The 26470-nt window shown below is 50.7% G+C and overlaps 1 protein-coding gene and 1 long non-coding RNA gene across 2 annotated transcripts; one reads left to right on the top strand and one right to left on the bottom strand.

Annotated features, from left to right (window-relative positions):
* Nucleotides 1–497: 497 nt before the first annotated feature.
* Nucleotides 498–12399, bottom strand: LOC135808781 (ceramide kinase-like). Its single transcript, XM_065322009.1, has 12 exons — nucleotides 12025–12399; nucleotides 11680–11913; nucleotides 11029–11370; nucleotides 10488–10562; nucleotides 8837–9014; nucleotides 7300–7380; nucleotides 6831–6931; nucleotides 5892–6097; nucleotides 5188–5330; nucleotides 4789–4904; nucleotides 4371–4488; nucleotides 498–1843 (listed from the first exon to the last, which is right to left on the bottom strand). The coding sequence occupies exons 1-12, from the start codon at nucleotides 12146–12148 to the stop codon at nucleotides 1729–1731; spliced, it is 1833 nt and encodes a 610-aa protein (XP_065178081.1). The 5' UTR covers nucleotides 12149–12399; the 3' UTR covers nucleotides 498–1728.
* Nucleotides 12400–13419: 1020 nt separating this feature from the next.
* On the top strand, nucleotides 13420–25441 carry LOC135808780 (uncharacterized). The gene is made up of 2 exons (XR_010552124.1): nucleotides 13420–14297; nucleotides 25113–25441. It is a non-coding gene; the product is annotated as an uncharacterized LOC135808780 (long non-coding RNA).
* The last annotated feature ends 1029 nt before the right edge of the window (nucleotides 25442–26470 follow it).

Raw genomic sequence — 26470 nt, 5'->3', positions numbered from 1 at the left:
GTGGGCAACCACCAGCCAGGCCCAGCGCCCAAGACTATTATTTTCACTTCCCTTTCATCTGGTTCACCCTTCCACTGAAAAGTATCATGGCATGTACTTTTGGAGAATCCTTCATACCGCGTACCGGTATAATAAAGTCTGAATGAATACTCCCCCCCCAGCGGTTGCTAGTATACTTTTGATAAAACCAACAGGGCACAGATGAGAAAGAGGGCAAACACAAGCATTTTACTACATTCACTGAATGATTCAGTACATTTTACTTGATCCCAGTACAAACTACCGGCGTAACAAAGCATGGCCGTGAGCACCCCCCCCCCGGCAAAGTGCTGGTTTTGGCACACTGGAAGTGGTGAAGTAAAACAGTACAGTCATGTACTTCAAAGTACAAGATCTACATGTACCGTACTTTTGGCTTATAATTATAATACTGCGGAAAATACGGTAGCACTGTAGACAAAGCACCAGGCCAGACCGAACTCACTGACACAGACACGTATGGGTTGGAAAAAAATAACATTCTCGTCTTGGGGAAAGTCATTGTGGCGATAGAAAACGCAGCCAGTTGTGTTACTTGGATCCAGCACAGTAGCAACGTTTACATTATGTTAGTCTTAGCTCACCGGAGAGTTGAACAAAAATAAAAATCCACAGTGGTGGCACATTGTCTACAGAGATCCGGAAAAAAACCAAGAGAGAGAGAAAGGTTAAAAAGTACTAACAATTAAACTTCTACGGCCTAGCATTAATAGGACAGAGAACATGATGTAGCGGCATGGTGTCGCCAAGAAGCACACAGCCATAAGAGCTAGCCATCCCTTACAAAAAAAGACACCGATGCCGATACAGAACAGACTAGAGCTAGTACAGGAAAAGGAGCGTTGCCAAACGGCGAAGCCTGAGAGCGGGACACACTCGACACACTGCCTGCAGAGGATAAGGAGATGCGAGGGGTTTCGCTCATTTCTACACAGCGCGCATGAAACGACAGGCGCAACGCAGCAAAACAGGAGACAAGCCGTAACTATAAGTCTGTGATCCAAGGATTAGTAAAAAATGAAGAAAAGCCTCTGAATATAATTTTGAAATATGAATCAACACATGGATAAAGGAGTCTGAGTAAAGTGGGGGGGGGGGGGGGGGGGGGCATTGAGCATGCAACACATAGCTCACATAACTTACTCTGATGCGAAACAGCAGGACGATAAAACACACACACACACACACAACAACAACAACAACGATACAGTCACCACCAACACAATTTAAATTACTAATCACATATCTCGATTATATCTCCGCAGCTGAGCATACAACAGTGTCATCCTGAGTGAAGTTGGCACCCATTTGTCAGCCGTGTCACTGAACTCCAAAGAAGACAGCTACGCTACAACACATCACCACCGGGGACAGAAAAAGGTACACATCTGAAGTTGTTTCGTCAAGGAACGCATAAGCCATTAATGGAAGCAGATATAGGGACGAGCAGCAGCACACACAGACTGTGGCAGTCGAGAACGCATCACAGCACAGGCTGCAGCCACGGGGCCAAGCTGTCGGAACAGAAACACATCACCAACACAGCACCAGCTACAGCCGTAGAGTCACGCTGTCGGAAAAAGAAACACATCACCAACACAGGACCAGCTGTAGCCGCGGGGCCAAGCTGACCGGAACAGAAACATATCACCAACAAGACCAAGACCAGAACTGGAACTTTTGACGGAGCTACGGCCGAGAGGGACTTGATCGGCTGTTGGCACCACCAAAGCAGCCAGTACGGTCAGTGTCGACAGGCGCTGATATGCCGCTGCAGTAGAGTGTGATCAGTTGACGATGAACACTACACATGTGGACACATGGATACACACACACATATAGGAGAGAGCAAACTAAAACAAAGCAGACAAGCAGGAGCATCACACCACTGTACTACTATCACCGTGGATGACTGAAGGAGAGAAGCCATAGCAACACCACCCCATCATCAGTACATTCATTGGAAACTGCCACCCGAACTTTTTGGTGTCTCCCGCGCACATAGTTGTAGATATCGTGAAAACAACAGCACATCCTGCATTGTGTGACCCGTGTAATTACTCCTTGCCACATTTGAGGCCAAAAAAGTCGAAGAACAGGGAAATAGATATTCAGCTAGGTATGCCATGGCAAAATGTATGGAGAAGCAGATCACAAACCCAGATTTTCGAGAGTGGGTTTTTGATCCTCAATTCCAGGGCTCACAGTCCAATACAAAAGCGTGGAGTCGCGCACGGCTTTGCGCGGATGTCACGTGATGACAACTGACCAATCACAGGCCTCTATTCTCCTTTATTCCCGTAGCTATGCAGAAGACGTTACTTCAGTAACGTCTGGCGCTAGCCAGGGTCCACACAGCTTTAATTTGGTGTTTGTTTGTGTGTTTGTTTGTTTGTGTCACGCCTGGCGCTATCCCGTATCTGTCCCGTACTGTACCGTACCAGCAAAGACAGCTGGCCACAATATTTTTGTTTGTTTGTGCCATCGACATGTCTGGCGCTATCCCGTACCTGTCCCGTACCATCAAGAGTACGGTACCATGAAGGGAATGAGTATATATGCGAAGTGTATCGGGGGAATGCATTCAGTGCAGTAACATTTTGTGTGGATTTGTGTGCGAGGCCGAGATCCCACTAGCAGGCTGGCTGGGCCGCCTGTCGACCAGCCCGGGAATCGCATGTACGCCGATACCATAATAATTATAACGTATATACAGTCATGTAGATGTATAGCAGGGAGTCATAATATGTAAACGACTCCCTGCTGTATGGGGAGATTTTCTGGAAAAAAATACGAAGTAGGGAGACGAGTAAATGCAATCAGAATGGATGTTAGTTGCCGTCAGTATAGTAATGATAAGAAGAAGAACGCCCGTGATCGGCAGAGTCAGCGCCGGTCCCAGGAAACGTCAGGACAGACATCCCGTCCACTTCAGAACGCCCGTGATCGGCAGGGTCAGCTATGCAGAAGGCGTTACTTCAGTATCTCATTGAAACGTTTTTGCAATACAATGATGTAGCTAATCAAAGGAAAAAGCATTTTCATCAGTTCTAACAACATGCACGATGAGCTAGGCAACAAGCATAGCGCAGGGCCCTGAGCTTCAAAGCTCTCTCGTTCTCAAATCTTTGATCTAGTCCACTACATCGGCCCTGATGTCCACGAAGCTGGTATTCGCTGTGCTGATTCAAAAACCCCAAACTCAGTGATCTACCGCAGCGTTTCACCATTTCCCCTCCAGTTTTCCGGCACGGATTAGCCAAAGTCTGGTCGTTTTGGCTTCAATTTCGGTGCAGCAATCGGAAAAGTGATCGGTAAATGTCTGGAGAATTCCACGCTGAAAAAAATAAGCCATAGATGATCAAAATCCACCAAGAATGAGATGTAGTGGACATTTTTGAGTGAGTGCCACTCAGCGCGCAGAACGCCAAAAGTGCAAAACCAGCACCAGATCAAACAACAAGAAAAACGCATGCATGCAGCGGAACAGCAACGCGTGCCGTCGAACAGAAAATCATTGCGCACAGATTTTTCAGTGTTTTCTCCTCAGTTCGCCCGCGGAGTTGGTTGCTGTACTTTCGTTCTCGCTGGAGTTCTTGTGGCAGCGCATTTCGCCATCATGAAGGAACTGGTACCTCTGGAAACCTGGCCTTTAGTGGCCCTCAACTAACGCCTGGCGGATTTGCTGGTCCCGTTCGCCTCCATCCGATCAGCAGCTCCGTGTAGTATGTTCTAGGCGTTACCTGCCTGGCGAGCTCTGACTCGTTTGTTTGTCTTCTTACCTGTGGAACATCGCGATCGCTCATTGTAGCATCAGCATTTGGTCGAACAGCGGCTACATGACATGAATTTCCTGGGACTAGCACAGGTTGCATTTCGCCTTCTCCTTCGGTGGACAAATTCTACAAGGCACAGTGAAAGGCAAGTCGTTGCCGAGGGCTGGCAGTAACTGTTCAGTGTTGCGGTGCAATTCCCAGTGCAAATAATAAAGCAAACTATTTCCACTGGAGTATGCACGATCGTAAAAGCACAAGATCGAGACGAACGGAAACGAGAATGGTTTGACACTGCATGCCAAGAGAAGCGAGGAAAGGACAGGTCCGACCAAAATATCGCGAACATCGGCTCTACAAGACAAGAACAGGCTACAACTCAAGCCAAGGTTCTTTCTCTTCTTTGTTCTGTTGGGATGCGTAGGATGTACACGATCTGTGCTCTCGTGGGGTCACGCGACTCACGTGCACCAAACCCGCCCTCGCACGACGCTTTTGTCGATCCTGCATACCGACTGTGAGCCCTGAATTCCGCTGAATGGACTGTCGACAACTTACCGTACGTCGATGCCGGCCTGAGACACAATTTCACCATCCACATTCCATATGCTGACGTGGTCCCGCAGCCTTGCAGCTCTCTCAGCACTGCTAACAACTTCAGATGGCGATGGTGGCTCTGATGTAACAAAACACCGTGGAAACAATACCAAAAAAACAATCATGCAAAACGAAGGAAAAAAACGAGAAAACAATCATCAGCTCCTACCCACTCCTTTCTGCACACAAGATGCGGCAAGTACACCTGCCGAGTACTGGAATTTCACAAATTTTCGGTGTACATATACTGTCAATTTTGGGTATTATCGGTGCATCTCTTTCATACAACTTTACAAGTACATGTAATTGTACCTAAATTTTCGAGCATCTACTTGGTAAAATTTCGGAAATTAGAGTATTTTCAAAGATGAGCTATTACCTGGTGTACGCGGTGTTCCGTTGTTGGTTTCAGTTAAGCCGGTGGTGGATGATGCATCTGCCACTGTGTTCCCACCCGTACTCAGTGAGTGCCCAGAGCGACCATTTGCTGCAAGACTGGATGGGCAACAAAGCAATCACATGCACACGCCAGACACAGCAAACAAAATTACCTGGGCTTCTCAGGACAAGCTTGCCACCTAACTGGTCATGTATGAGCAAAACACACCAAAAGCTTCCTGGCTAGAATATTGTTAGCCTATGCTAGTCCGAGCAAACACTGATCAGGTAGGCAGGTACGTTTTTATTTGAATTCGCAGAACCAAACGGGCGATATCGCCCAATTATACGGAAGCGAATGGAAACAATTCAGGGAAACGTAGCAGGCCAGCAAACATACCGATTGTCCGAGGAAGATCGCGACAGCTGCAGGACAGACGAGGCCTCCGAACGAGTTCTCAGTCCATCTTCCAGATCAGGTGGCAGGATAGGACGAAACTGAATCTCCTTGCAGCGGCGGACTTCAACAAATGGCAATGTTAGCTACACAAGACAGGTACACGCCACACACGCATGGATAGCAGCACATTATATTCTGCTCACGGTGCAAAGGAAATGGCTGGGGAGCAGAACTGCAATGCTAGACTGGGCCAGGTACCAGTTGATAAAGGCTGGCAGACAGTGCTTGGCTGTCTGTTTCCGTCGAGCGCGCGTGCGCGCGCTCTCTCTCTCTCTCTCTCTGTGAGTGTGTGGCTGTCTCTGTCTTTCTCTGTGTCTCTCTCTCTCTCCCAAGTCCAATGTCATACTGCAAAACCAATATCACATTCTCAAGAGCAACAGTCACGTTGTCAAGAACAAGCACACGTACAAGTCACAGTCCATCACAAACGTACCCCCATTGGCCCCAATGCATCATTACCCTGCCGGACAACGCCATTTAGTCTGAACAGATTACTGGTCAGTGGAGCTTGCGCACATTAAGAAAAGATTACTGGTCATAAAGAATATAGTTTATTACAAGCAATGATTTCCGGATCAGTCCCTGCAGTCACTTATCACCCGGGAAACAATTCAAACGAGCATGAAGCACCAGCAGAGCCTTACAGGTGAACCCTGCCTTGCCACTCGGACAAGCTGACGTAATGTATTCAGGCGCGAGCCATGCCGAACTATCAGCAGATCCAAGCAGCCATCGCCGAAGTGAGCGGATGGTGAGAGACCGGCTTTAGATCGAGGCGAGGCACAAGCACTGAGGCACGCGACAACGCTTGAGAAGCGGCCCTCCAGGCTTTGCCAGATTGAAGAGTCAGCTAAAAAGCAGGAGCAGAAAAGCCCAAAGTGAACATAGCAACCAAGTGTGCAGCATGGAGCTCCTGACAAACCAGAGCTCTGTTGTGAGTATTAAAGAACCCAAACACACCATCAGCCTACAAGACATATGATGTCCCAACACTACCATGGCGCACGTGTGAGTAGGAGAAGACTCGCCCGTACGCAAACACATGCACATGCGTGAGCCCAGCAATCCTCCCTGTGTGCTTTGCACCCTGCTTCCGCTCATGAAGATACAAGATAAAGATACAAGGCCAATGGAATAGCACCACCGGCAAAACCACTACTCACAAGCAGAACACTAGGCATTGCGGGAAGTATCAGGTCCCAAGACAAGACTCTAGCTAAGCCTCACACTAAACCCTTAAATACCGGTACGCCGTGGCTACACAGATGGAGGCCAGCCACGCGCCAAAGTGCATGAGAGGGAGCGGGGTGCAAATAGCACGCATCTGGATTGCCGGACTAAAGGGTGCTTTGTCACACAACACAACAACTCCGACATGTCCCGTCGGCAACACTTTCGTGCATCCATGAACAGCATAGCCACCTGGGTAGCATAGCAGGTCTGTATGTTCTACCAAAACCATGGCCACTGGCATATGGAAGTAGAAAAATAGAAACAAGTGCTCCGGCAGCTACATCAGGCCAAGGAAAGTGAATACTGCAGCTATATCAGGCCAAGGACAGATGACAGTCAATACTACTTACTTGCATCAGCAACTTCTTCATTCGTGGCCAACGCTGACGCTCCCTTCTCAAACTCCCGGTTAGTTCCAGTTTCGTCCGTGCTTTTATTGCACACTGGACAACTGGAGAGCGGGAAAAGAGAGACGAGAAAGTCACAAGTCTCAAAGAAAATGATGAAGTGAGAAGAGGTTGCACGGTATTCTGCTTATATACTCGTAAAGGAAAATTCCAGAAAAGGACCAGTGCTACAAGTAGAGTATTCCGCACATCAGTGATCGTAAGTAAGTTAGTAGTGACCATTTAGCACACAAAGCGAGCACGTGGAAGACGCAGACAAAGGCCTCAAAGACATTGTTCGAGGTGTACCGCGCCAAACAGCTTGTTTCAGCCGCACATTATGCTTAAGGACGTTCACGCGTGGGCACTGCAGCAACATACAGACTGGTCAACGGAGCATCGACCATTGACCAATAGGCAGGATCACCCTTACTTTGTGAAACAGGAGGACTTGTCGAGTGGGTGACTCTCCTCGTCTTGACTGGGCAAGTATCTGATCTTGCAGCCATAACCCCTGTTAGTGTTAGAAACAGCACAGAAAGGCCCCAAGTCAGCAACCGCTTGCTGCAAGCTACAGTAAAAACTGGTGTAAGCGACCTCTGGGTTTAGCGACCACCTGCTCTTAACGACCGTTTCTCCATGCACCGACAGTTCTACACAGACACTGTGGGACCTGGTTCTAAAGCCCACCTGGCTTTAAAGGGGAAGTATACCCTAAAATCAAATTTTCACCAGTTGTAGTCTTCTGGGCGCTGAGTCGAATGGTCTTGGTCCGAGGAAGCTGCGACGCTCCCTTCCTACTTGAATCCCAATCGAACTCGCGCACTTCCACCGAAACTGGGTGACTGCGCCCTACTAGATGGGGATTTGTATGCAAAATGTCACTAAAAGCGCCATTTCGTTCTTATAAAAGCACGGATGACCGCGATTGGCCCATATGTTGTAGTCTTTTGGACGCTGAGTCGACTGGTTTTGGTCCGAAAAGGCTGCGATGCAGCGTTCCTCCTTTATTCCCAATCGAACATGGTTGAACAAGCGGTCACGTGCTCCTGGGTGCCCAAATCACCTGGTCACCGCGCCAGCAGGTGACAACTTTCACACCAAGGTTCAACTCGAGTTCAACTCGAGTGACAGGACTGCACCCAAAAAAGGTCAAACAGGCTAGTAAGTTGTACCCTGCAGGCACGGTGACCAGGTGACTGGTGTACGTAGGAGCACGTGACCGCTTGTTCAACCATGTTCGATTGGGAATAAAGGAGGAACGCTGCATCGCAGCCTTTTCGGACCAAAACCAGTCGACTCAGCGTCCAAAAGACTACAACATATGGGCCAATCGCGGTCATCCGTGCTTTTATAAGAACGAAATGGCGCTTTTAGTGACATTTTGCATACAAATCCCCATCTAGTAGGGCGCAGTCACCCAGTTTCGGTGGAAGTGCGCGAGTTTGATTGGGATTCAAGTAGGAAGGGAGCGTCGCAGCTTCCTCGGACCAAGACCATTCGACTCAGCACCCAGAAGACTACAACTGGTGAAAATTTGATTTTAGGGTATACTTCCCCTTTAACGACCGCTTTTGCTTGCACCGTGGGGTGGTCGCTTAAACCATATGGAGGTTGTGCACGCAGTTGCACACTCTTGGGGTTATGCACTCTTGGCACAATGATTGTGCCAAGAGTATTCATGCCATAGAAAGAGCGAACCAGAGCAGCAGCACAGTGCCCATCTCACAGTTGAATCAAGACACAAATGAGAGAATTCCCAGGAGTGTACACTGTGTGTTGCAAATTATGTAATGTCTTTTGTTGCATTACCTCTGACCAGCTTTAGTGCTGCACAGATCTGTTTTTAGAGCTCAATTAATTAGGCCCACAATTAATCCAGACTCACGCAAAACCGGTACAGTGCATAACAAAGAAGCGACACAACTCAAAAAAAGAGAAAGGAGAACCGCACCGGACCACGAGCTTACTTATTCTTGAGGAAACAGCGCGTGCCTGCGATGTCATAGCGCCGTGGTCCCATCCATCGCATTGTTTCACTGTGCTCTAGTGTGTCGCCAAGAAACCCGTAGCTACATGCCAGTGATGCAAATCTCAGCAAGCAGCCGCTGGATTCAATGGATGCGATGTCCATAGCCTGAGATTCGCCTGTTAGCAACCAACGCCAGCAAAACAAGACATTATCGCGCATTGACTTTTAAAAGTGTAACACATCACCCACAGCATAGTAACTGTTCGTGCGTGCATGTGTGTGCGTGTGTGTGTGTGTGTGTGTGTGTGTGTGAGAGAGAGAGAGAGAGAGAGAGAGAGAGAGAGAGAGAGAGAGAGAGAGAGAGAGAGAGAGAGAGAGAGAGAGAGAGAGAGAGAGAGAGAGAGAGAGAGAGAGAGGGAGAGAGAGAGAGAGGGAGAGAGAGAGAGAGAGAGAGAGAGAGAGAGAGAGAGAGAGAGAGAGAGAGAGAGAGAGAGAGAGAGGGCCAGCCACACACTCACAGCGAAAGAGAGAGAGAGAGAGAGAGAGAGAGAGAGAGAGAGAGAGAGAGAGAGAGAGAGAGAGAGAGAGAGAGAGAGAGAGAGAGAGAGAGAGAGAGAGAGAGAGAGAGAGGGGCAGCCACACACTCACAGAGAAAGAGAGAGAGAAAGGAGAGAGAGAGAGAGAGAGAGAGAGAGAGAGAGAGAGAGAGAGAGAGAGAGAGAGAGAGAGAGAGAGAGAGAGAGAGAGAGAGAGAGAGAGAGAGAGAGGGAGTCAGCTACACACTCACAGAGAAAGAGAGAGAGACGGGGCGAGAATTAGAGAGGGAGATCGATATGCACACACACACCCACACACACACACATACACACACACACCGACACACACACCACCTCCACCACACACCACCTCCACCACACACACATGCCACACATGCCACGCACACACACACACATGCCACGCACACACACACACATGCCACGCACACACCTTTGGACCTTTGGAAAGCCCATCGCCGAAGGCGATGATAGCTATTAGGCGAGGCAGTAGTTCTTGTGTCGGGATAAATCATTCGGACGGCGAAAGTCGCGGCCGCAGACACAGACGAACACTCTTGGTTGGGGCTGGCTTGGTGGCTTCCGACGGCTACGTTCGCGCCAGTCCCTACGGTCCTGAGCAAGGTGGTACCATTGCGCCTCCGGGATACCGGTCGCACGCAGGTCTGAAGCTGCCACATCTCTCCAACGACGCTTGGGTCCATGGCGGGGCCGCGTGTTAGTGCCCTCCGCAAACAGGATCTGCTTTGGCAACCTGGTGTCGTCCATCCTTGCGAGGTGACCAAGCCATCGCAGGCGATTCGCACGAATGGCCTCCTCCAGCGAGGCTGGCATGCCGCTGCGCTTCGCCAAGTCTTCACTTGACAGGTGTTCCTGCCACAGCTGGTCTCGGGTAACACTCAGGATCGTGCGAACACACTGTCGATGGAACGTGTCCAACCTGCGCAGGAGGGGTGCCTTCAGCGTCCATGTCTCAGAACCATACAGCAGCACTGTAAGAATCACGGCCTGGTAGACCTGACGTCGGATTCCAAGCGATAGACCCGAGTTCCGGAAAATTACACACACACACACACGGGCACACATAACACTCACCTAATATGATTTGAATAGTGGAGGTGATAGGATCAACTGTACCAGTTGTGCCAAACACAACAGCATCAGTAGAACCTAGATGAACAACACAACACGAGCAGAAACAAGAGAAACCAGCAGCGGTCACCAGATTAATGAAGCAGATACAGGGAGTGAACAAAAGAACATAACCAAAGTGGAAACTGGCAGTGAAAGATGGTGGTGCTGTATTTGTGTTCATGCATGATGGCAATGTCAGTCGATATGCAGTCATAGCATTGAATCCAGTCGATACGGGATGTGGGTAAGCTGTTTTGCCCCTTGCCTTGACTGCAACCATAATTTCGGTTGGTAGTGAACAACAAATCATAGCAATCGGTTCAGCCAGTAACTCGAGCTCCGCTGAGGAAACCTAATAAGGTTAAAACAGAATGATGTCCGGAGATTGTGTATCTACATGCATAACAAAAAAGGTGCTGAGCACACAAAATGAGATCTATGGTTCAAAGGAAAGGGTTGCTGCTGTAGCAACTCTACAGAGTAGATGCAGGGTTCAACTCACCTGCCGGAATGATACCAATGGTGATGCGTGGCCGGACGGGCAGGAAGCGAGCGCGGTCGACGTTGACGCCAGCATCACGCTGCGCTCGCAATAGCAGGCCGTTCAGCACTTCGTGAAACATGCCATCACCACCGACACAGATCAGGCCATCCACACCGGTCAGCTGCATCTCCTGCAGTGCCTCCAGGGCATGATTGGCCCGTTCTGTCACCGTGACCGTTGCATTCACGTCGGCTATGTGCAGCAGAGGTGCTACCTGGTTCTGGTAGATTGCCGGCGCTCGCTTTCTGCCGCCGACCGGGTTAATGAAAACATGCACGTTGCGAGGACGCCCTCGGACTTCTGCACACCCCACGTGCGGACACAGACACACAATGTGCACACCCACACCCACACATACACACGTGCCCATGGCAAACAAACACGAGATTGAATACGGTTACTTAGTGCGCCAAGCACTGCTGACGGCAGCATTGTACGTGACATTAAGCCAGTGAACCTGTGTGCAGGCATATGTGCGTGAAAGTGTGGGCACCTGTCACTGTACTCTGTAGTGAAGTCATACATTTACGCCACGCAATCTGCAAAATAGACACAGCTGCAAAACCTCCTAAGCATCAGACATGTGAGCCATGAGATTGGGAGCAGTACCTGCAACCGAGGACTGAAGCCGAAGGGACCACTGTATGCACTCCTGGGGATCACTGAATTCCACCACGATGGTCTGCAGAGTGCGTTGGTGCTTAGGCTTTTTTCTACCATGGTACAGGGTAATTTCAGTGTGGCCACTCGGACACGTCCGGTTAGCTATGTCCAAACACCCGCCTCTACGCGTGGGCAGCACGGCCAGAACATCTACCAGCTCTGCTACATCCTCATAGTGTCCTGTGCAGACAACAACACCCAGATAACGTCAATTTGAAAAAATCTGCAACCGTAGTGCAAAACAAAATCAAGACATAAGAAAAATAAAATAAAAAGAATCGCAATACTGACCTGATTGCCCTCGCGACACCCTATTCCAGCCAAACCATGTCCGCTCATGGCAAATCTGACAGTCTTTACCATTAACTCTAGCCCGTGCAGTGAATACTTCACGGGGAGAAGCACACTCCGTCATCTATGCACCACTGACGCCACTGACATAGTTCGTGAGCAGCAACGCCAAAAAAACTGGCTTCCGTTGGGTTATTTAGCTCTGACAGCGAGAAACTCCAGATATCAGCTTCATAGTGGTTCTCTCCTCAATAGGATAGACAACGGATCAATTATAGGCTCTAAATGTTCTAATTTCTTTTGCTCGCAACCGAAGAAGAATATCGAATGCGAATAATAAAAATCAAAAGTGTTCATGTTCAGCGAAATGGATCAGCAAGGAAACGCAAAAATTCTTGCATTCAAAAAAGTGTGGTGCATGGTCGCGTCGACGGACGGTCGCCGTCGCGTCGGTCGGTAGATCTACGTGCGGGTGGTGTATTATGTATGCTAGCTGCTTGCATGCTAGCATACTGCACATGCACAGCTAGCTAGCGCTAGCAAGCTGAGATGGGCATACTCCGAATATTACTCGCACACAGGGAGTCGTGGTATTTTACGACTCCCTGCTCGCACACCATCATCCATGGTACACACACCCACGTAGATCTACGTAGCTACTGCCACTGGCTACACCTACCTGTAGATCTACTCTGTAGATCTACATTTCGCTCCTGCTCTTGTAGTTAACTTGTAGTGTACTGTCTGTTGTAGCAGTTGAGCACTCTTGGGTGGGGTAGTGCCTTTGCTGTTTGCGTTATGCAGAGCTCACTGACTTGTCAGTTTGAGCACTCTGGCAAGGTACGTTCGGGCCTGATTGGAAATTTTTATTTCCATTGCTATCAGGTTCGGCCTCATTTCCTCTGTGCTGCGCTGATGAGTTCAAAAAGAACGAAACAGCATGCTGTCCGCAGATTGAGTACTGGCCAAGTAACTATTATTGTAGATACACTATTGTAGTATTAATTTTACTTGTACTTTGTAGATCTACGACGTAGACCTACGACGCGTACGACGTATGCAGGCGCTACATGTACAACACTCAACAGCACTCAGCAGCCTTTCATGTGTGGGTGAGTTTTGTAGCTCTAGCCAGGCCTGCAGGGCATTCACCATGTTCACTGCATGCACAACTGCACATCTACGAGTACTGTACGTAGATCTACACGTACACGTGTCTTGTGATTTTTTTTTATGTAGATAACCGATTTTTTTGTCGTGTCCTGTGTGATTATAATGACTACCAAGAGTACATGTACATTGTACTCTTGTGACTACTAATACTATGTGACTGATACGACCAAGAGTACATAACCAAGAGTACATAACATGTACTCTTGATACGACTGATGGCAACGCTACTTGTTCAGCACGATCTACGCGTGATGTCCCACTTCAACACGGAGTGCAAGGAATCTCTACTTCGACCAGACGCTGATTTCAAGACAACAAAAAGAGCTGAGAAAGCCATCACTCGGCATCAGACTCAGTGCATGCAGTCTTGTTGCAGTTAAAGGGGAACTCCACGAAAAAATGAAACTTTGATAGCCTGTAGAGTTTCGGGCGCTGAGTCGAATGGTCTTGGTCCGAAGTCTCTACGACGAAGCGTTCTTGAGATATTTCACTTTGAAATTGCAAAAACGGGGGCCGCGCCCTGACGTCATGCGGCCATTTGGTTACATCATCACGGGCTGCCTACGTCATTGTGGCAAAGTCGTTTCTCTTCGCCAGTCTACAAGCACTAATTTTAGTTGGTATTTCAAGGGAAGATGGGCGATTCCGAACAATCCTCTGTCCCCAGCAATGAAGGCAGCGATGCTGAGGCCAGTGAGGACGACCAACAGCCCACCGCCGCGTATGGTTGGGGCAGGGAGCCCAGATACTCTGCTGAGGAGCTGCCATCGCGTGTAACAAATGTGGAGGAAGAAGATGCGTCAGCAGCTGCGTCCGACAGAAGACGAGTAGCTTGGCCACCAGAATCTCGATTCGTTTGGGACTCCGACTGGTGCGAGCGTGGACAAAAGTGTATAGCCATGCCCAGCCCGCGGGAATGATTTTGCTGGTAGGATGCTGCCGTCGCTGTCGACACTGAGACGGCCCAAGGTTTCTTGCGTAGCGGACCTCGCAGATTACGAGATCGTATCCTTGCATTAGGCTGTGCTCATCACTGCTCTTCGAGGTTATCTCGACATGCAGAAGCCGCCAATGCCAGTGACAGAAGAGTCTGACATTAGGTAAGCCTCAATTAGTTTGCCTTGACTTGTCTTATGAGGATCGCGTATCAGCATGATACACTTATTCTTATTTTTTGGGGGAAATTTATTGTTGTCAGGCGCACTACAGTAGGCGTCGCACAAGAAAGACATTGTACTGGTAGTTATCACAAGTTTCATGCATGACACAAACAAATTTCTCTTTGCTCCGAGTATGTCTTGACTTATCTTGTGAGGATCGATGCGCGTAATGTTTTGTGTGTGTAGTGGCCTAAGGCTGAGTGTCGTCCCTACGTAACTCCGTAACCCGAAGTCCGTTGGCACAAAATATATGTGCACTTCTTAGCCCCAAACCCAAGCGTAACGGACAACACAAAGCACAAGCAGTTAGTTGTGGATTCAGTTCAGGTTCAATAGTGAGGAAGGATGTTGCGCTCACTCAGTTGGGTCAAACTCTCTCTCAAGGACTAAAAGGGAAAGCAGGTTCTAATATAGTAAAAGAGAGTAAAGGAAAGAATAGAGATCGGGGAATTGGAAGGTAGGGTAGTGATAGCAGCGAACGAGCTGTGAGCTGCGCTAAACTAACTATTGCTAATGAGGAATTGGAGTAGCAAAGCGGAACAGCAGACCAGCGGACCGGCAACAGAGGCAATAGACGACAGTTCTATGGTAATGGATAGTCTAGGTCCGGCGACAGAGAGGTTAGCTTATCGTAATCAAAAGGAAGAGAACAATACTCTAATGGGCATTGATGAGGGGCTGCGGTAGAGGTAGGCGCCAGGCTGATAGTGAATGTGTGCAGTACTATAGTGGTATTGGTGAGTAGTACTATCTATACAGGGCCATGACATCTCCCTCGGCTACAAAGAAAAGGGTCACGTCCTCGTGACGGGAAGAAACAACACAAGAGAGCAACTTAAAAGGGCTAAAATAAGAGAAAACTAAACATCGCAGTAGTTCCAAAGAGGGTGTGAGCAGAAGGGAACAAAGCGTCAGACTGCGAACCAAAACTAAACTGGGGAAGCTAAAGCTGCAACTAACAGTGGGGAATACAGTTCGTAGGCTATGTTCGCACCAACCTGGGGCATTCCGAACAGGTTCTAATGTTGTGGGGGAAAAAAAAGGGAAAGAAAGAAAAAAAAATGTGCAATGCAAACAGGCACGAAGCAGAATCAAAACAGCAAGACAGGAAGAGTGCTGATGAGCTATGCCTAAACAGAAAAGAATGGTCAAGGGGCTAACCACTGGCACATTTTTATTTAGTTTTTAGTAGTGCCATGAAGCAATCAGAAGCTAAGCATCCGGTAGATAAGGAGGAACTACAAACTATGTAATTGTTCAGTGCCCGAGGCACAGGAACCGGAGTAACAGTTTTCAGTAGGTACTTGAGAGGTGGGCTTAGGAGCAAAGTCAGACGTAGAGAACTAACGATACAGGGCACAATTGTTCGTACATAGACAGTCTTACTCGGTGACATCAGGTAGCAGACAGAGATCAGTGCGGGCGGTACTCATGACGATGGTTAAGCAGACACTATTTGGCACATGGAAGACAGTACTTCGACGGTAGACACTATAGCAGATGGCGGCAGTACAAGATGGTAGACTGGAACAGTGCACTCAGGGTAGTAGAGAACAGACGACATCATAGCAGTACTAGTGTAAGTGCAGCACTAAACGGAATCGGCTATAGTGGCAGGGTGGACGGACAACGAAGACATAGCAGAAATATTGATACTCCAGTAACTGGTGGCAATGGCTGGGTAAGACGGGTACTTGGTGAGGCTCAGCAGGCCACGGAATGGAGTCCTGGTGTTCATGTCATCGTACTATAGGTGAGTGATGGTATCAGCATGGTATGATGAAATGATGAGATGTAGTGGTAGAACAGCAGAGCCAATGACTCGAAGGCAGGTAGCAGTAGGAGATGGGAGATTGGTGCAGGAAACTGATGACGAGACAGAGGCTTAGTTAACAGATACTGACAGAGCTACTAGCTGTTGGGTGAAGCTCAAAAGCGTGCACCCCAGACGAAATTTGCGAGGTGACCCGGTGGGCGACGGATGCGATACGGTCTTGCTGGTACATTGGCAGCAAGCGGCAGTGGCTGTGGAATGGCTGGCATGAGCCGAGGCTCCGGGAATGACTCAAGGCTATCATCGACGTCATCATGATATAGACGATCGGTCGCATCTGTCGCATACGATGGTGAGGTCGGTGGGCGAGCACGGGGGCCAGCAGCCATAGTGCGGCGTGTGGCAGAAGTGCCCCACGCACGGCAGGCTGGAGGGACGGAGTGAGACGGCAGATCGCCCGCCGCCTCAGTAGACGTGTTGTCTTCGGCCATCTCAGCGATGGTCGCCAAGCGCTCTGGACGAACATGGCAGCGTTTCAGGCGGTTCACGTGGACCACCTGGAAGCACTCACGAGAACCAGACGTAGTGTGGATGCGGTAGACAACATCCGATAGGCGGTCTCGTACCGTAAAGGGTCCACGCCACAGTTTGGACAGTTTCGGTGCTGTACCGACCGGGACGGCGGGGACCAGCAACCAAACGAGGTCACCAGGAGCGAAGCGCACCGGGACGGCGCCAGCGTCGTGAAGACGGGCTTGGTGCTTATGAACTGAGGCGAGCTTCTTACGCACACAGGAATGCGCATGCGCAAGTTTCTGGCGGAGAGTCTGTACATAGGACGGCTCGTCACGAGCGGCGTCAGCGGAAGGCAAGCCATAGGCCACATCTTGTGGTAAACACAACTCGCGCCCAAAGAGCAGGTAAGCAGGTGTATAACCCGTACTCGACTGCGGGGTGGCACGGTAGGCCATGAGCATGGCTGGCAGCTGCGTGTCCCAATCACGTTGGTGACTGGCCACGTAGTGGGAGAGCAAGGCCTCCAGCGTTTGGTTGAAGCGTTCGACCAGACCATCACCGGCAGGATGGTAAGCCGTGGTGCGCGTTTTCTTGATCCCCAAGAGGGCACACACCTCTTTGAAGACCGCGGAATCAAAGTTTCGGCCTTGATCCGTATGCAAAGATTGTGGAGCACCAAAGCGCGCCACGAACTCACTTACGAAAACCGAAGCAATGGTGTTAGCGTCCATGCGTTTCAAAGGGTACGCCTCCACCCACTTGGTAAAGTAATCAACAACCACAAGGATATGTCGATTCCCACCAGCCGTTTCTGGGAGACCTGGGATCAGGTCCATCGCGATTCGTTCGAACGGGGAGCCTGCCCAGGTGACCTGGAGCGGGGCGCCGCGTCCTCTGTGCACTGGTTTCTTTCTCTTGCTGCAGGACTCACAACTCGCAACCCAATCTTCAGCGTCCCGTTTCAACCCGTACCAGTGAAAGCGTCGGCGGAGTTGACCACATGTGCGGTGTACACCAGCATGACCGGCGTAGTCGTGGTACTCCTGGAGGATCTCAGGACGGAGGTGCCGAGGCACAAGGATCTGCGTAAGCGGCTCAGAACATGGGTTGTCATCCTCAAACCGGCGACACAACACACCATGCTCAATGAAGAACTGGTCTCGGGCACGCCAGTAGGCATGCAGGTCAGGACTGACTCCATTGAAGGAAGGCAGGCACTGAGGCGGGTGTATCCTGAGCCAGGACTGGAAGAGAACCAAGTCCTCATCGACGGACTGAGCGGCAGCCCAGTCAGCGGGTGCCCAGCGGCGACGCTGAACAAACGGCGTAGGCAGAGGCACGGGGGGCTCTGCAACAGAGGCAACACACTGACGAGGAGCACTCTGACGGGACAGAGCATCAGCGTTTGCATGAGCACGACCCTGGCGGTAGTTCACTTCATAGGTGAACTCACTGAGGAATTCCAACCACCGAGCAATGATGGCAGATGGGTCTTTAAACGTAGAGAGGTGCTGAAGGGCACGATGGTCAGTGCGAACCAAGAACGGGCGGCCCAAGAGGTAACAGCGGAAGTGGCCGAAAGCCCAGACAACACCAAGCAGCTCAAGCTTAGTGGCGGAATAGCGACGTTCAGTGGAAGAGAGCAAACGGCTGGCGAAAGCAATGGGCCTTTCACGACCTTCTTCATCGGCCTGGGAGAGCACAGCTCCCAAACCAACACCACTGGCATCAACATCTAACACGAAACGGGGTGCATCCGGCTGGAAGCGGGGATACAACAGAACAGGAGCGGAAGACAGGGCGGTCTTCAAGTGACGGAAGGCGTCAGTACACTGGGGTGTCCAAGAGAATGACACATCATCACGCGTAAGAGTGGTCAAGGGCTTCGACACGGAAGCAAAGTCACGTACAAAGCGGCGGTAGTACCCGCAGAAACCCAAGAATGCGCGGACCTCAGGCTTGGACTGCGGCTCCGACCAAGACACAATCTTGGCGACCTTGGCGGGATCGGTGTGTACGCCCTTGTCGGACACCACATGGCCGAGGAATTCAACCTCGGGGCGGAACAGGAAGCACTTCGATGGCTTCAGGCGGAGGTTAGCAGAACGCAGCCGGGAGAACACCTGGCGGAGCCGGCAGAGGTGCTCAGTAAAGGTCCTTGCAAACACGATAATGTCATCAAGATAGACGAGACATATCTGCCATTGCAACCCACGGAGTACAGCACCCATGAGGCGCTGGAAAGAACTCGGTCCGTTGCAGACCCCGAACGGCATGACGTTAAAGTGATAGTGACCGTCAGGCGTGGAGAAAGCAGTTTTCTCGCGGTCAGCGTCGTTCATGGGCAACTGATGGTAGCCAGAGCAAAGGTCAAGCGTGGAGAAGTACCGGGCCCCACCTAGAGCATCCAACGTATCATCGACCCGGGGCAATGGGTACGGATCCTTGACCGTGACATCGTTCAGCCGGCGATAGTCTACGCAAAAGCGCATCGAACCGTCCTTCTTGGCAACCAGGACTATTGGAGCTGACCAAGGACTGGTGGACTCCTCAATGACCCCTTGGTCAAGCATGTCCGACACAATACGGCGCGCCGTCTCGCGTGACGCCCAAGGCAGCCTGCGGGCAGGCAGAGAAACGGGATGAGTCGTCCCAGTGTCGATTGAGTGACTCATGAGGCGAGTACGGCCGAGCTCCTGGGAGCTAAGGGCAAAGACGTCACGATACTGGGAAAGTAACTTCTGAAGCTCGGCGAGCTCATCAGCAGAGAGGGCGGAATGGTCAACGCGGAGCGCATCCCAGAGCTGGGTATGTGGTGGCGGATCATCCCATAAGTCATGGGTCAACTCATCATTCTCAGCGGTATGTACAGCGTTAATGGCATAGGCAGCACCCACGTGCTGGGATTGGCGAAGTGTAATCGGATGGTCGCTACAATTGAGCAGGCGAACAGGCACTTTGCCCTGAGATGGATTGACCAAAGCACGAGCGACAAATACACTATGCTCTTCAGCAAGTGGGCGGTCAGGCTCCAGCAGGAGCGGCGAATCATCCTCCGTGGGATCATCAAGAACAGCCCAGGCGAACACCTCATGGTGTGGGGGCACCGTAGCGCGCCCGGACAAGCAGAGGGCAATACGAGTGGGGTCAACTGTGGACACAGAAGACTCAGCAGCGGAAAAGCGGAGGCCTGCACCATCAGACTGGATGGTACAGGGGATGTGTGACAACACGTCACGACCTAGAATACAAGGGTGATGCAGTTGGCGAACCACATAGATGTCATGGAGGCAGGTACTAGCACCTACAGCGATGCGGACAACGGATGTCCCGCAGATAGTGAGGTCCGAAACATCAGCGCCGCAGAGACGAAGGGGCGGCGGTGGCAATAGACATTCCTCACGAAGTCCTAGCTCCGTGGCAAGTGGCAAGGAGAGGAGGCTCACAGCGGCGCCAGTGTCAACCAGAAACTTAACAGTGCGACCATTGAGAGTACCCAGGACCATCATGTCCGGGGACGGCGGAGTGAGACCTGGCGAAGCGTGCGTCATGAGGGAGGGACCATCACGTGGTGGACCGGAGGCGTGGCCCGTCGCTCCGGTCAGTGACCGTTTCCCGAAGGATAGCGAGGAGCAGACTTAGGCGGTTTCCAAGCATTCTCACGCGGGTATTCTGGGACGGGTGGCAGATGGCAATCAGCCCTGCGGTGACCGCGGCGGCCACAGTTCCAGCACCCACTCGGCGTGCGGGCGGAAGACTGGGAGAGGGGACGGCTGTCCCGTGGAGGTCGAGGGCCCCCGGAGGGCATGGCAAGGCGGTCAAGTTTGCTATTCAGCGACCCAAGGGCAGCGGCTAGTGCGGACAGGGGATCGGCTGCGGGCTGCGCAGCATGAAGTGAGCCAGGAGCGGCAATAGGAGCACCCGTCGCAGCCACAAGCAAGGACGGCTGAGCAAGGTCGGGTTGACCGGTGGTACGAGAGAGGTCACCTCTGGATGGCTCATTGCCCCATATGCGTTCTAGATGCAAAGCCGTTTCCACGGCAGCCTGTACGGTAGCAGGCGGATTTTCCTGCAGGCGGAGGCGGAGCACGAGCGGCGTGAGGCACTCAATGAATTGGTCCCTGACCAATTCCTCCCTGTCATGATCAGCCATCTGTGGGTATGCACGGACAACCATGCGCCGAAGATCATCGGCAATGTGGGCCAGGTCTTCACCAGGCTGGCGTCGGCGGGCCTTGAACTGGGCCTTGAACAATCGCACATTGGCGGCGGGTGCGAAACGTTGTGCCAGATCGGCACAGATATGCTGCCAGTTAGCGCGGCGAGCAACGGGCAGAGTAACGTAGAAGCGCTGTGCAGCGCCACGTAGGCGTACTCCCAAGAACTGGGCCTTCTGGGCGTCTGCCCACCCATTGACGAGAGCACAATTATCGTAATACTGGTGGTACTCTACCCAGTCATCACTACCGTCATATGCCTCAGGCATAACAGCAGGGCGTGGAATCAGTGGATTGGCAGCGGCAGCAGGGGCTGCGGCGGCGGCGGGAACGGGAGCAGCAGGAGCTGCAACGGCGGCAGCAGCCGGCGCTGGGGCACCAGCAGCGGCTGCGGCTCGGGCAGGTTGAGCCATCTCGAGGTCGTTCACTGACGAAGATCTACAGCGTACGTCAAGTCTACTAATGCGTGTAGGTCTCTGACAGACAAACAACGAAGCGTGGGACAACCCACGGTGAATACAGGAGTCTACGACTCGGCGGAAATGAACGACAAGCTCAGAGGAGGGCCCACAGGGCGGCGGAGTGCACGTTCGTGCAGCTGAAAACAATACACAATGGAACTACAAACGGAATAACACAAAACCTGGAAACCTATCGTAAGTAAGGGGTGCTACAATAGCCTTCCCTTCAACACAACAGTATAACAGAACTTCAAAAGACTCAGTGAACAGGCACTGCAACAATCGCCCTACGACAACCTAACAATGGGAACTCCCCAGACACTGCAACGGAAACACATGCAATAGAGGACAATATTTCAATAGCAACGATCAACGATCGTAACTTACGTGGCAACTTCGGCAATACCACCAACACAGCAACACTTGCTAGCAGGAACCCTTCTGGATCCTTCCGCGGACAACTTCGGAAGACAAGGACAACGGTCTGATCGCGTGCATATATCCATGCTCTTACCTGGCCAGCTCCGCTCTCCGGTGATCAGTCGGACGCGAGCTCCCGAGCACCACAGCGGCCTTTCGCCGCGTGTCACGTAGCCGGCTACGCATTTCACAACACTAACCACTCCACGGTCAGATCAGGCTTCAATTCCGTCGCCAGCACTCGGCAGCAATACAACGACGGGCAATTAGCGCAACCACAAACCGCGAGCCATCGGAGCTTTTTCTCTCTACTCCGATCTTGGATCCAGTCACGAGACCAGGAACTTCTCCAGTGACGATCCGCACCGCACCAATCGTGCGCACAATCATTCTCTTGCACCAGGCGGAACCACATCGCCAAAGGCGTATCAGACCAGACGAAGCGTAACCCAGGCGAAACTCAATCGCCACGCGGGACAAAGGACAATCATCAGCGGAAACTGAAACGAAACGTGAATAGGACGGAGGCAGCGCCAGGCGCCTGTCAATCACAACAGCGTAATACGAGTACGATACCATGCATACAATAGGGCTCCTGACAATCAGAAACCAGAAGCGCCAAAGGGGGAAAACGACATCGGCGGAAGCCGGGTGATCAGCGTTCGTGGTCGGCCCTACTAATCAATAGGAGTGCCATGGTGGCGGAAGACCACAGCGTACCTGACGGCACACTCTTCCAACGTAACCCAATCATAATCGGTGGCGTGCTTCCGCCCGCAAAGCGAGCACGTAGATCTACGTGGACAGTAAGAATCAAGTGGGCGAGACGCACCCTTGGTACAGTGCGTGCAAGGAGCATCGATCTCAGCGTTACCTCACTCGATATCAGAGGCGGACAATACATTGTATTGGACTACCAAAGTCTCGGCGCATCCTGAGCAGATGGCTCGAGCGCAGCGTAATAATCATGCAACATTTATCACTGTCCCAGATGTAGTTGCGTGCGTGATTCTTCCATAATAATATTCGTACCAGAACAGTTCGCGACTGTTATTGTTTAGCGTAATGCCGGTGGAACATGCACACCGGATGTCATTCCGTGCTCAGAACTAGAAGCAGAACTCAAACGTTACTTCGAACTGGTGCCCCAGAGTGCACTGTAACCACGGAATGTTTGAGGACTGACTGTTCACAGCGTCATGCAAGACCCGTAGTCTACCATGTACTGATGTAGATCTACCATGTACCGGATGCCAAGAGTAGAGTCCAGGCTAGGCGTACACACACAACAGAACACAGTATTCTGGTTCAGGCAGGCCGTGATTCTGACCCGGTATCGTCACAAAGCGTAAATTATTTTACCATGAGAGTTGAGAGATAGCTAGCTGGCATTTTGACGCATGCAAGACATAGCATGGAAAATGTAGCGGCGTAAACGGTAAAGACTATGATGTAGTCAGCGAAGTATTCTCAGCGTAAGTATTGCAGCCAGCAGGTTAGGCGTACAGAGCAGTGGCCAGAGCAGTGGCCAGAGCAGTGGGCAAAACGTGAGTAACAGTTACACGAGTTCTGCGGGCATTTCCGCTTCCAGCGCCAGTGGGTCACTGGCTGACCGGTCGGCGACATCCGTAGTGCCCGTGTCCTTCGGCTCGGCCACTGAGGCGGGACGGGCTTCAGCGCTGTCGTTTCCGCGCCGTGCCAGCGGGCTCCTGCTCCTAGAGCGATTCCTCGAAGCAGCTCTGGAGTTGTTGCGCTGGCCAGGGCGCTGACGAGGAGGACGACCGGGTTGTGCGCCATGCCCCAGATGCGGTGTCCGAGTGTGGCCACGAATCTCATCCTCAACAACGGCTGCCGCCCGCAGCTCTTCGTCCACGTTCTTCCGCAGGAAGCGTACCAAAATTCGTTCCAGAAACGACAGGTCGTCCCGGAGACGGCGTAAAGCTCTGGCAGAGCTAGTGCGGCGCATGGCCTGCAGGGCGTTGGCCCCATCCTCCAACGCTTGGCGTACCTCACTCATGGTCGTCGAGAGTGAGGGAGAGAGAGAAGCTGAACTGCCTTCGGACGGGGACCAAGAAGGATCCTGGTCACAGCACCAAGTGTAGTGGCCTAAGGCTGAGTGTCGTCCCTACGTAACTCCGTAACCCGAAGTCCGTTGGCACAAAATATATGTGCACTTCTTAGCCCCAAACCCAAGCGTAACGGACAACACAAAGCACAAGCAGTTAGTTGTGGATTCAGTTCAGGTTCAATAGTGAGGAAGGATGTTGCGCTCACTCAGTTGGGTCAAACTCTCTCTCAAGGACTAAAAGGGAAAGCAGGTTCTAATATAGTAAAAGAGAGTAAAGGAAAGAATAGAGATCGGGGAATTGGAAGGTAGGGTAGTGATAGCAGCGAACGAGCTGTGAGCTGCGCTAAACTAACTATTGCTAATGAGGAATTGGAGTAGCAAAGCGGAACAGCAGACCAGCGGACCGGCAACAGAGGCAATAGACGACAGTTCTATGGTAATGGATAGTCTAGGTCCGGCGACAGAGAGGTTAGCTTATCGTAATCAAAAGGAAGAGAACAATACTCTAATGGGCATTGATGAGGGGCTGCGGTAGAGGTAGGCGCCAGGCTGATAGTGAATGTGTGCAGTACTATAGTGGTATTGGTGAGTAGTACTATCTATACAGGGCCATGACATGTGTAACTAATTATTGTTGTCAGGCATAGCACGAACAACGTTGTTCTGTACTATAGACCGTGCTATCACAAGTTTTCATGCATGACTCACATTTGTCTTTGTCATTTTCCCTTGGATTGGTACAAGATCTACAAAGTATGGTAGGTAGTGTTCTGTTGGTGAAGAGAGCACTGCACACAGTTTATGAGCACCATGGGTGCATTAATTTTGATCACACCCGAACCCATACTTAATCGTTTCAAGCGATAGACTTTGTCAATAAACTCGTTTTCTAGTATACCATGGCATGCAACGTACAAGCGTGGGGTCAAGAAAGCGTACACCAAAATAATGCACAAATTCTGGCAGGAGAGTAAGAAATCTGTACTTTCTGACCAAGACATCTCTGTACTAGTAGGTAATCGAACGCGTCCTAATCAGTATTCATCCCCCAGATCATTGGAATTCAATTTGAAATCAGCAATTATGGTAAATTCTACAAGACCCTCCATCTTTGTACCAGTGGACACTAAATTAGTATGGCGCGCGCACTGAAAGTGCAGGTAGGTACCGGTAGGTGCAATACAGCGCATATGTAGAGTAAATGAGTATTTGACTATAATAATTATTACGGTACAGCAATGTGGTATGTGTACAAGCACTCATCATACACATTCCATATGACATTCTGTGTTTGTGTAGATCTCTACGCTATGCGGCACACAGGCAGTACACACTATGTACACGGCAAATTGGGCAAGCACGTTCGTTGTCGTCTTCCAGCCTGCGTTGTGAATACCATCAGGCAAAGATATCCAAATCCTGCACCACCTCAGCCTTCTCAGGAGGCTTCCACCTGGAATTTGGCAGGGAAACACGCTTCTCCAAGGCAGGAACATGGAGGTTGCCATTTGCAACCGCTACCACCTCACACATGAGCTTGTCAACATACTCATAGCTCTTTCTGTCGTATAATTTTCTATTTGGCCACAGTCTTCTTTATGCTTTGAGAACTGGACTTTATACCTTCCTATCGCGGTCTTTTTGGTTGTGCTGTGGCGACGGTTGACATTGACGTCGTCAAGAGCTGCGAGATGTGCGTGTCCAATCATCCCCAGAATTGAGAAACGAATGCGTTTGAGAATGTAGTTTGGCATGACACTGTGATATACCTGCATGGCAAAAAGAATGTGGAGAAAACACACTTGCTTAGACAATATACTGCTGTATGAGAAAATGGAAACTTCACCGTACAGGACGACTCTTGTTCTCAATTGCATTGTTCGTTTCATTCCCTGTGTTGCCCATAAGAGACGGGAGCAAAAATGTTGCAGCAGATGTTTGTTATCTTCTGGCGTGGAGTGGCGGCGTCATTAGATGTACACATAGTCATTTCACTAAGTATACCACTACTACAGGATATGTACTATCCTTAGGCTAGCGTGCGTGCGAGTGAGTTTGAGTATGTGGGTGCGTATGTGTGTGTGTTGTTGTGTTTGTGTGTGTGCACGCACACGCACGCGCGTGATGGTGTGAGTGCATGTGTATAATATGTGTAGTTCCCACTGTATTCCTTGCACAATAGGTCTTCACTTACTTTTCTTTCGCATACAACCAGAACCCATTCCTTGTTCGAAATTAGATTTTTTTTGGCCTGGTGATCCCGCAAGCGTGGAACTCGGAGTGTAATATATTTTTGTTTCACTTTACTTGCACTATTCCAAGGCTGTCCAGACTTCTAACAACTGCTCTGAGTGATATGGTATTCATGCAACCATGCCTAGAAGTAGGGTAGCTGTTATAAATAGAGACATATCCACGCAATCAACTTACACTGGTTCAGTTTGGCAGGATTGGTGAGACAGTTCGTCGTGCATGCTGCCTGCACATCGCAAGCAAACAGTTCTGTAACCTTCGTACTTGCTGGGGGTCTGTCTGTTTGCGTCCCAGTTGATGACAGATGTGCACAGTTTGAGTACTGGTATGCGCAAAGTTACTGGGGTAATATCGTTCATCAGCTAGCTGCAGTCGGAGTTGATGGGGTGATGTACTCTTCTGAT

Source organism: Sycon ciliatum, chromosome 2 (genome assembly GCF_964019385.1).
Source record: "Sycon ciliatum chromosome 2, ocSycCili1.1, whole genome shotgun sequence".
NCBI lineage: Eukaryota > Metazoa > Porifera > Calcarea > Leucosolenida > Sycettidae > Sycon > Sycon ciliatum.
Note: the sequence above shows the minus strand (reverse complement) of the source record. Positions and strands in the feature narration are given on the sequence as shown.

Excerpts from the sequence above, each read along its gene's own strand:
- LOC135808781 (XM_065322009.1), bottom strand. The coding sequence starts at position 12,148 with ATGACGGAGTGTGCTTCTCCCCGTGAAGTATTCACTGCACGGGCTAGA. Across the intron at positions 11,914-12,024 it reads GGTGTCGCGAGGGCAATCAG|GACACTATGAGGATGTAGCA; the intron begins GTCAGTATTGCG and ends TTGTCTGCACAG. Across the intron at positions 4,489-4,788 it reads CGGAACACCGCGTACACCAG|AGCCACCATCGCCATCTGAA; the intron begins GTAATAGCTCAT and ends TTGTTACATCAG.